Consider the following 11,239-nt stretch of genomic DNA (forward strand, 5'->3'; position numbering starts at 1 on the left):
CAGGAATGAACAGAACAGCGACAGTATTTTCATATGCAATTCCTGTATTGATCAAAAAATAAATTACTGTTGCTCTGAAACGTGCTCTCTCCAGCTGCGTAATAGAGACAACACTAAAGAGGCCAGTCGGTGCAAGTTTCCCATTATCCTTCCTGTCCCATTAGTGTCTGCTCTTCCCTCGGCTCTTTGCTGGGAGTCTCTGATGTGATTTGCGACGTGCTGCTGTCAAACCTGCTGTTGCGCTTCCTCCTTAGAAATGTTTTTCTTCCACCAGATGACTGCAGCAGCTTAATGGGAGTCTTAAAGGGTTTTTGATGGTCTGTCCAGAGGTGAACAATTGCTACTGGCGTTTCAGAAAAGACTGGAATTAACAAAAAGTCTATGTTCAGTGGGAGAGGAAAAGGAAAAAGCTCCCATGTGTTAGCTACTTCCCCACAAACATGACTTTGCCAGAATAGGTTGGACTATTGAGCTATCAAGATCTGTTTCTGCCCTTGTCCTTTGCCACCCCGGTCTTCATGCTCCAGAGAAAGCCCACGGCCCAGCATAGAAGTGCTCAGCAATGCTGAAAACCACTGGGTTTGGATGATAAAACATCTTCCTGACTCCTGAACGCAGCAAATTTTCACCTTGTCTGCACAGAGCCCCTGCACAGAGATTGAGCTCGCTGTGTGCTCTCAAGTACATTATCTGCATTTGTTTCTAGACCTTCTTGGCCCTGAACTGCTATATGCACAACTCGCAATTTTCTAGTGCTAATAACAATTTTCTACTTGGTCAACATGTGCAGCACCGCACTAAATCCAGTTGATCGGTGTCCTCACTGCCAAAAAGTAGGAAAAGGGCTTCATGACTTTTCTAGCCTGTCAGCTTTGCTAGTCCTCCTAAGCAATCAATTCTGAGTTTTAGTTATATCTAACCTCCTCTGTTTCCATCTTACTTCATACTAGGTGCATTAGGTTATTTTTTTTAGTCTTTTAGCCCAAGTATGACCAGCAGTGTGCAGTATGTGAAAGCCTGCTGGCCTCCCCCCAGCATTTTGGGAGGACTGTGAAAGCAGAGCTGCTTTCTTTCCTGATCACCCTCAACAGATGTTCGTGCCAGTGAGATGAGAAAGAACAACAGCCTGCCCTTTGCTGCTGGAGACCATCCTTGGAGGGAAGGCTTTGGAAGGGAATAACCTTTTCAGTTTCTGTTTCTGCCTGAGTAGACAAGGAGAAAGCGGCTGTTGGTACATGTGAAGCCAGACATTAGCACACAGGAAAAAACAGCAGCAGAGCTCTGGAAAACCTCTAGAAGGCAAGTAGGAGCTTGTGGCACTTTAAAGATGGATCAAAGCTGACCAGTAATTGAGGACTGTGACAATAGCCACAGCACAGTTTGGAGGTGCCTCAGCAAAGGACTTGGGAAGTCCTGGACACTGTTTGCATCTCCAGGGTGGGATGAGGAGTGCAGAGTCTCTGGCCTTGCATACCACCCCAGCGCCCACAGAGAGCCGCAGCTTGTCTCAGGAATTCATGTCCTAAATGAGCTGGAGCTTGCGAGGTGGAGGTGCAAGTTGAGTAAGGGGAATTTGCTGGAGCAGGAGAGCAAGTGGAGTGCCCTGGCAGAGGTGTCTGGCCCTGTGCCTCGGCAATGGAAAGCGGATAACTGTAAGGCTGTGTAACAGCATATGCTGTAAAACCCAGCTGTTGCATTTGGTCATGGTTTCCCTGGAGCACTGGGCTGCACACAGGTAGGTGACACTCAGAGGCTGGTACAGTCTTGTATAGCTGGGAAGTGCAAGGGGAAACTTGACTATGACCTGCCTGGTACAATAATTTAGACTACGTGCACCACTAATGCCAAAAAGGTGGGTGCCTGTGCAGCACAGTGTGCCACTGCTGCCGGGTCGCAGCCACCTCCTCACAGCCACGGCTGCTCAGCTGGGAGCACTTGTGTCCTGGCCTGCAATGGAAACGTCACCTACGTCTGCCCAGGGCTCTCCTGAAACACACTACCAGCAGCGTGATGGGCCCTCGGTGCTGGCAGAGGCAGCTGTCCCTCTCCCTCCCACTTAGGTGCAGCTCTCATGTACCCTGCGAGAGCCATCACAGGGACCTGCTCCTTCAAACCAGCATTTGCCAGCACTCCTGGGCCAGCATTGCCGGAACAGCTTTGCTGACTCCATCCAATATTGTCTCTCAGATGTAGTCTTCATTTCTTGCAATGTTATGCTTTGAAAATGGACAAAGACATTGCAGTCTAACGGCTGTTGTAAGTGTTCAGAGCAGAAGTGCCCCACCAAAATTATCAGCCTGCGGGCTGCAACACCCGTCTCGCTGCTGCCTGCTATGACATTTTGGCCCCTACACAGCCATAAAGCTTAGTGGCTGTCAGAGTGTGAGTCTATACATTAGAGTACAAGAAAAGTCAGGTAATGCTTTTTCTTTCTAGGGGATTTATAGGCCTGGCGAGCAGAGTAGATCTAGGTTTAAACTGCAGCTAGAAAAGGGAATCACTCCAAATTGAGAACACCAATTAACTCCAGCATCACTTGAACGAATTAAGCTAAGGTCAGAGCTGCAGCAAGCAACCATCGCTAATGAGATTTCAGTGCCGCTCTGCCTAGTTTATGCACATCAGATTTCCTGTGAAGGAATCCCTCGGGGCACAATTGTTTGGCTTCTGTCTGAAACTTCAGGAGCCTCTGGCTCAGAAAGATGTTAACATCAACCTTGACTCTTCACTAACTAAAATGCAGGCAGTTGGAGTGCTTCCTTAGCCAACAGCAGATGATTTTAGACAGACATCACAACTTGGAATTTGAATTTTCTTTTTTGCAATATATCCATGCATTATTTATTTATTTATAGCTCTGTAATGCTAAATTCTGCTTTTTGTCACGGACAGTGAATGCGGTTCTTAGTTTTATTTCACGCGGGCTGCAGACTGCTCTGTCCCCTGACCCAAGCAAATGGTTTGCCGAGCTGTCCCCCTCTCTCTCTCCTGACTGTCCCACGTGCTCCCCAGATGCTGACAGGAGGAAGCAGAATAAGTGAGGCTGCTAGAAACTGATATTTTCAGACACCTACTTTGCACACTGTTACTCTTTCCAGCAGTAAAAGAGAGATCATTTGCTCTCATAACATATCTGCCTAGTCCAGGCTAAATCCTTGTGAACCACTCTTGCCTGGGGGATTGATGTTCTCCTTGGCCAGCACCCATGTCAGGAGGAGATGACTGCAACCTGGAGACACCTCGCCCACCATGGGGGCTACCGGCTCTATCATCCCATGCTGATGGGGGTTCAAAAAATATCAACAAAAACTGCTAGCAAGGAATGCACTGGTTTGCTTCCTCAGCTAATTTGTGCTCCTTGAAAGAAATCAAGGGAGGCATTTAATGATCCTTCTGGGTACAACATGATTTGTATCTTCATCTTTTCGGGGCAGGCTCACAGCATGAAAACCCCTGGGGTGGAGGGGAAATCTCTTTGAAAGTCACTCGCCAAGCGAGATGCTGTCAGATGTTGAAGGGAGGAAGAGTGATCATGTGTTATGAAAGTTGGCAGGTGACTGAGCTAATTACAGACTTGAAGGCAATTCAGGGTGACGGGAAGTGACTTGAATTGTAACCAGAGGTTAAAAGAGTTTAAAAGGAGACAGTGCCGGCACTGCCATGCTCAGATGGGCTGAAGACCATTCCCTGTCAGCCCATTGAGCAGCTGCAGGTCAGGGAAACACCTTTCACACTCACTACAGAGTAATTTCAGAGCAAAACACAAGCTGCTACAAAATGGTGTTAATCGGATGTGGAAAGCCTTGCAGACCCTTCCCCCACCCCTTTCTCTTCTTCAGACTGTCAGGGCATTTTTAATAACAATTGATGGTTGCCTAAAATCACAAAACATGTTTTCATTAATATTCATGAAAGAATGGACTGTTTTTATCTACACCTACATCAATGTGTGGTAAAATGTATCCAAAGCCCAGCTTTTATCTTTAATCACACTGAAACTGATCGCCTCTGATTTTTGTGGGGAAAAAAATAGTCCTGTTTTCAAAGGAGAAAAGCATGAAATGTTATAATTTGTGACCTAGAATTTTGGCAAAGCTGCTCCCTTCTGTGAAATCAAAAGGAAGGAAAAAAATAATCAAACTTTTAAGATCTTTAATTGAGTTCTGAATATTCCAGAAATTCTGATATGCATTTCTACAATAGCTCTTGTCTGGGCACTCGGTATCAGCAGCAAAACAAATACAATTAACAGGAAACCCTTGAAAGATTAAAAAAAAGATAAAAAAAGCCTTTCTGCCTAGACATTGCCCTTTACTTATGCTACTGTAGCGTGCAGCAGCTTCCCCAGGGATCAGGCACGACTGCTGTATAATTGTACAAACCCACAGCTGCAGAGCCCATGGCCCACAGACGCGACACTGGGGATAGTCAGCTCATCTGTATTGATGCCATTTTTCCTGACAGGCAGATGTTTAATGCCTGGATCACTACAGAGAGGCCGGCAGAGTGCTGCAGCCCAGCTCCGCTGGCTCCCCGAGCCACCCCTATTGCCAGGGAACAGACAAGTGCCCTGCACGCTTGGTCCGACCTCTGGACTTCTGACGGTGCGATCCAAATAAATCAGGGAGGGGAGGGAAGCGGAGTGGTTTGCTGCTCTGCCCTTGTATGTCACCTGCCAAGCAAGAAGACAGTCCTCGGCCCCAGAGGCTGTGCTGTCCCCCTTTGCAAGAGCACAGAGAATTAAAGAGCACTCTGTATTCCCAAAGTACCCTACAGCCGTTACCTAATAAATCCTCATCAGGATTTCAGCAAATTGGTGAGGCAGTAACGTCAGACCACAAAGGCAAGTAACTCATCTCTTTGCCCTCCACATCTGACCCTGACGGGAATATATGGCATGAGGGACCCTCCTTCTTTTTAGCCCAGCCGGGCTGGAGCAACCCTAATTTGGCCCAAATACCTCTGTCCTGGCAACCTTGCAAAATCCTGAATCCTTATTAACACACTGAGCAGAGAGAAGGAGGTGTTTGTAGCATGTCCTCTGAATAGGGTCATTGCATCATGCATTTAATACGAAGGATTTGGCAACATAAATGATGTTGCTAGATGCGCCCTGAGCCAAGTGTCTTTGCGGCTGTGGAGATTAGCAGAATGAGTGGCATCATTTATTTAGTCATTTGATGTACCACAATTCTTGGGGCTCCCCACAAAGCAAAGCTTCCTCCCTCGAAAAAGCTGTTCTAGTGCAGCCACTTTATTACAAAAGGCTTTAATCTCTTTTAAAATGGGGTTTCCCTTCCTCCTAATCAAGTTCCTTCAAGTCATGTGGACTTGAAATGGGGAAGATTAAGTTTAACCCTTTGGTAGTGGAGAGATGAGGATGAAGTTGACTTTCACTCTGAGTGCTTTTGTGACGGCACCCAGGAAATCTGCATTCTGCTCACAGTTCTCCCCAAACTGAGCATCTGCTTCGCTTCACTTACTTTTCCTTTTTCTTTATTCTTTCTTTTTTGTCTTGCCTTGCTTTCAGAGATGGTGGGAAGATGCTTCAGCACTCCTTGTTTCCTGTGCATTCTGCTCTCCCTTGGTGTCTCCCTTTGTGCCCTAAATTTCCTACGGCTTAGAACACTGTGCCTGATGAGGGTTTAAAATGCTGCTGGCAAAAAAAAAAAAAAAAAAAAAAGCTCGTTTCAACTTGGAGTATTTAAACAAGTCTAAATTTAGAGCAGAGCTATGGAAAAAAAAAATAAAAAGGAAAAAGGGCAAAGTAACCAGCCAAAGGCAGTAATTAATATGACACCTATGTGGCTGCTTCTATAAACAGCAGGGAGAGTGTGTGGCTTGCAGGTGAATGGGTCTGCAGGCAGATATTTGCAGAGCACTCGGGTGGAACATGGGGTCTAGAAGGACACATTTGGTCCGAGTCATCCTGCTAACATCTGATGATGCTCTGCAGGCCAGATATCCATCCATTATTCACTGCCTATGAGGCAACATGAAATGAAGAAGGTCAGTGGTATAACACCTGCCTACATGTCAGTCAGTGTACCTGTATATTGCCCTGTATGTCCCCACTGTGTTACACTAGGGATGAATCTGTCCTGCTCTACAGAGATCCTAGTGAGGTATCAGCTATCCAAGTATGAGCTGCACTCCTATGGTAAACAGACTTTTGTGTGCCTCCTCTATGGAGTCCTATCAGGGTCTCGTGATCACTGGCACTCATCAGTCTGGGCTCTGATGGCAGAATAACCCTTCCACACGCAGCTTCAGACTTTATCAAGCATTTCCCCTGCACCCAGATGGTGTTAAAAGCAGCTAATTAAACCCAAAACACCTGGGAGTGAGGGAGGTATTTTCCCACAAGGGCTGCAGTCAGAAAGGGGTACTCAAAGAGGCTGTACCCACCCAGCACCACAGATCTTTTAGGTTTCACCAACCCAAACTTCCGAGGTCCCAGGCACTCCGCCAGTCACGCAGCCAGCCCAGTGCTAGACCAAACAGCATCTCCCTGTTGCATTGTGGTTTCCCGGAGCTCAACCAGAAAAGCACAGGCCCTGATGTGACCAAATGGGGTGGGAGGGCAGTGCTCAGCTGCGGGGACACCTCCCCAGCCCCCAGCCCAGGGCCTGCCTGCAGCATCAGCACTCATGCAGAAGGGAGCCTGCAGCCCTCTGCCCTGTCCCCACTCAGCAATTAAATCCACACCTCTGCAAACTCAGCTTGCAAGTGCTAACTCTCCACAGCACTGAAACCTGATCAGAAGAGATTTGCATGACCAGCCAGTAAAACCACAACTAAAAGTGCTTTTCCATCACCGATTCTGGCAAAGGCCCCCTCCTTCTGGCAGCTGCTGGGACAGGGAGATCGGATTCTCTAGTATTGGCAAAACACTGCATGACTGCTTTCCAAACCACGCTGAGGAACAGTTAAACCTGCTCAGACAGGCCAGAGACACCGTCCTCATATCACCTGAACAGGACACAAGCTCAAAGACTGTTGCCAGAGCAGTTTCACAAGCAGAATGTTTGACCAGGATAGAAAGGAGCTTTTGTACCCAAATACTTACCTAAGGAGTTCTGCCAAGTTAATGAGACACACAAGATTATGATCTCAGATAAATGCATCTGCTGTGAACAAGACCATATAGTTTGTTCCCATCATGCCTTGTTTTAAGTTATTCAAAATCCAAGCAAATCATTCTTATTAAGTGATTATGTCCCAGATGTTTTAAGCTCAGGATCATGATGGAGCAAAGACTAGCTTTGAGGTATGTGGTGATGGCAGGCATACAGCAAGATTCCAGTATCTCCAGAATGAAAAACAAGTCAGAGCTGTTCTATTGTGACCTCTTCCACAGTCCTGATATCTACAGTGCAAAAAGGACCCTGATGCTCGCTCCATGTGGGCCCTGAGACGCTGCTCCAGGGTACCCAGAAAGTAGGAGGGAGCACCCCTGCCTCACTGCATGGGCCAACTGGGAGATCAGTATCACGGGTGCCATGGGGAAGAAGTGTCTCTGGTGACCACCTTCAGCCCGATAAACCTCCTGGCAACAGGGGTAGTATCACAATGAGCTTGATGCCTGAGGAGGCTGAGACATGGTCCCATCTGCTGTTCATCTTGAAGCTGCATACTCTTCTCTTTGCTGTGTTCAAGTTTGTTGCCATATCCCCTGTTCCAGCTGACTTTCTAACAAAGAGACACTTGGCTGTGACAAAATGTGCCTTATTGAGCAGTACTACATGGAGAGAGGTTGCCTCAAGAGGTTGTGCCATGCCTGGCACACCTTTTAAAATCAGATTTCTCTGATGCTCTGTGTAGAGTTTCCCTTTCTTCATTTTGCTCCATTCTCCTTATATTTACCCTGCTGTAAGACTACACCTTGGGCTGCTCAGGCATTTCCAGGTCAGGGTCACCACATGAATGCATTAAACAAATGAGGATTTCTACTGTCTTTAATAAACTCCCCTCACACTGTTTACACCAGTGTTTTGATGATATTTGTTCTTTTGCTGGTCTTGACATTTGCCAGTATCTTCTCATAAGATAATCCAAACTCAACTCAGGTTCTAGTCAAACCAGAAATGAATAGAGCTGGTAAATCTTACCCCTGCCTGTGAATACAGCACAAAATTGCACTGGCATATTTTTATTGCCCATGGTTTTGCAAATTTAGCTGTAATTTGCTGTACTCACTCACCTCATATTTCTTGCAGCCTTAAATTCTCACTCCCTGTTAATGTGTTTGCTTTCATTGTTTCTCATAGGATTAATTTTCTTTTTCCCCAGTCAGACCCTGCCGACGTTTGTCTCCTCCCTGTGTTCCAGCTGTGCTCGCACACTGTGGTGGCTCAGCTCTGCAGAAGTAGCTGGATGCACACTAATCCCATTAAGGGCTCTCTAGTCACCTGAGGTTTTTCAGTTTTCCGTGCTATTTTCATTTCATCTTCAAATCTCACTCCCTTGCAACTTTAGATCATTAAGGGGTTAAGTGAGATATATCCGGTAAATGAGATAAATCAAAATAAAGGGATTTGAATCTCCCAGTTCAGCGTGTTGCTGTGTCTCATTGCCTTTTCTATCAGCATTTCAGGGTTTTCCAAACACACTCAGACAAGGGCTCTCGCCAGAACCCATCTGGATTAAAGTGGGTCCCAGCTGCAAGTAGCACACAGTGGCTGGAACGGTTAGTGAAAAGATCCTGCAAAAATCACTCACAATAACTATTTTATATGGCTCCTTGCAAAGTGGAGGGAAAATGCTATCTGAAATGCTGATTCTCCTGCCTTCAGATCTCATTTCAAATTTTTTTCAGAACACGAATTTTTATCATCTCTTCCCTGAAGTATCCAGAGAGGGAAGCCTGCCACCCTGGATGCTACCCCTCGTTTTTAATCCTGGTAAACACAGAGAAATGAGATGTTCACAGTCAGTCTCCCTACTCCTCTAAGAGCAATCTTTACTTCTTTTCAGGCTGCAGAGGAAGGAGGAGGCAGCAGAAATCCAGTCCCATGGTCTCCGGTCCCAGCAGCGTGAGGCCAGAGTCAGGGGAAGGGCAATCAGCTCCTCGTGTTCCCACGGGCAGCACACTCCACCCCTTGTCTGCAACGAGCGTTTCTGGGAGGAAGACAATTCTCTGTGCTGTCCTCACCTCCAGGTTCCCCCTGCAGCCATCTGGGTCTGTATGTACCCCTTTTTGGGGACAGAGCCCCCATAGCACATTTTCACCATTTGAAAAGTACGTTACTAAGATCCAGATCTGCTCTGCCTGTTGCCTTCAGATGCTGACTATGGTATTTGCTGTATAGCCATGTGGTACCCTGAAGGCACTGCCCCTAGCGTGTTTGTGTGTGTAGAAATCGATTTTTTGGTAGATTTTAAGGTCAGAAAGAACCATTTCAACCTTCTCATGTAACCCTTTGCACAGACTTAAGAACATCATCTGGAAATTTCTGCCCTTCAGGCCCACAACCTCTGCTTGAAGAAGATCGTAACTTTCAAAAAGATACTCAGTCTAGAATAAAGATTGTAATAAATGACAAAACCATCCTATCCTGCAGTGAGTTATTCCTGTAATTACTTAATTGCTTACTCCAGGCTTTCAGCCTGTTCATCATAGAATTTAACCATTCAACCTCTATTCCATGTTTCATGGTTTTATTCCCTTCTCTGTATTTCCTCTTTCACTTCTATTATCCCATTCAATGTGTGGCACCAATGCTACACTCAGTAGCACATCTATAATACGTGCCTTAGTTTTACTTCCATGCTTTGACAGCCAGTTTTGCCCTCTACATCCTTACAAGAAACCTAACGATCTAGCATGGCTTTGCATTTTATATTAAATAAGCCATTTGTAAAGCTGCAAAAGTTGATTGGAAGATATTCTAATAAATGGATTAATTCATAGCCAGAGTCAACCTGTTTAACGGATCACTCTTGTCATTTATAATCTTTCTACTGCTGTATCTGTAGTTATTTATAATTCATACTTCTTGTGACGATAATGAGCTTATATAGCGTGCTTCTCATCCAAGCGTGCCGTTTGCTGCTTGCTTCTATTCATCAAGTTAAGTCATTGGGCTCCTTTGATTCACTGGTCTCCAGACACAGATGAGGGGATGGCAATCTCAACTGAATGTTGACCAAATGGAGAGATTCAACTATTAATAAATAATCGCTTATATCAGGAGGCGATCAGTTAAAACTGGCAGCACCCTTTTTTTATGCCAGTTTTGCTCCCCAGTGCCCATTTTCCCTCCTCTCCTCTTGCCTGTGTGAGGTCCTCAGACATGGCTTGGAGGACGAGTGCCCTGGCAGGACCCGAGCTGGATGCTGCCAAGGCACCAGCTCTGACCGGCCTTTTCGGTCCTGTGCAAACCTCAGCACCAAGCAGCGGCACGGCACAAATCCACTGGTGCCTGCTGGAGCCTGCCACGTGCTCCAGACTCCTGGTCCCAATCCCAGGTCCCCAGTGGGGAGGAGACAGTGCTGGGGTGACCCATCAGCATCCTGCAGTGTGACAGGGAGGCCCTGCCAGACAGAGATCAAAAGTCAGAGAGGGTTTTGGGGGCTGTGGATGTGACCCCTTTAAAGCAGGCAGGGCCTGACCTCTGGCTGCAGAAGCTGACACCCGTCTTCAGGAATCAGAGTAATCCCGGGTGATTTTATCCCACTCCACTTCCCTAAATCTGTGGCTGCTGCTGCTTGGCAAGGGGATTAAGGGGCTGGCGGGGACTGAGCCACTGCAGCTCCCAGCGTGGAGCTCCCTCCCAGCACGGCCGTTCCTCGGGGCACGGAGACTCACCGCACCCAGGGGTGCCCACTGACGAGGGTCCCCGGAGGGTTTTTGGCCGCCTGCCCTGTGCCAGAAACCCCTAACGGCACCTGGCAGCAGGAACGACGTTCCCAGGGCGGAGGCAGAGGGGGTCATCCCGGGGCTCAGCCCCGCAGCAGCAGAGCATCCAGCCCAGCAGCATGGCGGGGGCCGCACAGGACCCCTCCCGGGGGAGCAGGAAGGGCGGGGAGCCCCCGCCTTCCACCAGCCCGTCCCCGTGCTGCTGATGGTTGGCGTGTTGAGGATGGGGCCCTGGGCCGTCCCGCGGATGATGCTCTGGCTCTTTTGCCTCCTGCCCTCTGCCAGGGCCCAGACAAAGATCCCACTGGAGACGTAAGTGTTTCTCTCTCTGGCGTGGGGCGTTTCTGGCGGCGTGGGGTGTTTCTGGCATGGAATGGG

General features: G+C 47.6%; 1 protein-coding gene across 1 annotated transcript in view; it reads left to right on the plus strand.

Annotated features, from left to right (window-relative positions):
- The first annotated feature begins 11,084 nt into the window (after window positions 1-11,084).
- CACNA2D4 (calcium channel, voltage-dependent, alpha 2/delta subunit 4) overlaps window positions 11,085-11,239 on the plus strand; it is a 55,678-nt gene continuing 55,523 nt past the window's right edge. The window contains exon 1 of the mRNA XM_009706592.1: window positions 11,085-11,173. Coding sequence (XP_009704894.1) covers window positions 11,085-11,173 — 89 coding nt within the window. The remainder of the gene's footprint in view (window positions 11,174-11,239) is intronic.

The sequence above is a fragment of the Cariama cristata genome, unplaced genomic scaffold, assembly GCF_000690535.1.
Source record: "Cariama cristata isolate BGI_N322 unplaced genomic scaffold, ASM69053v1 scaffold13888, whole genome shotgun sequence".
NCBI lineage: Eukaryota > Metazoa > Chordata > Aves > Cariamiformes > Cariamidae > Cariama > Cariama cristata.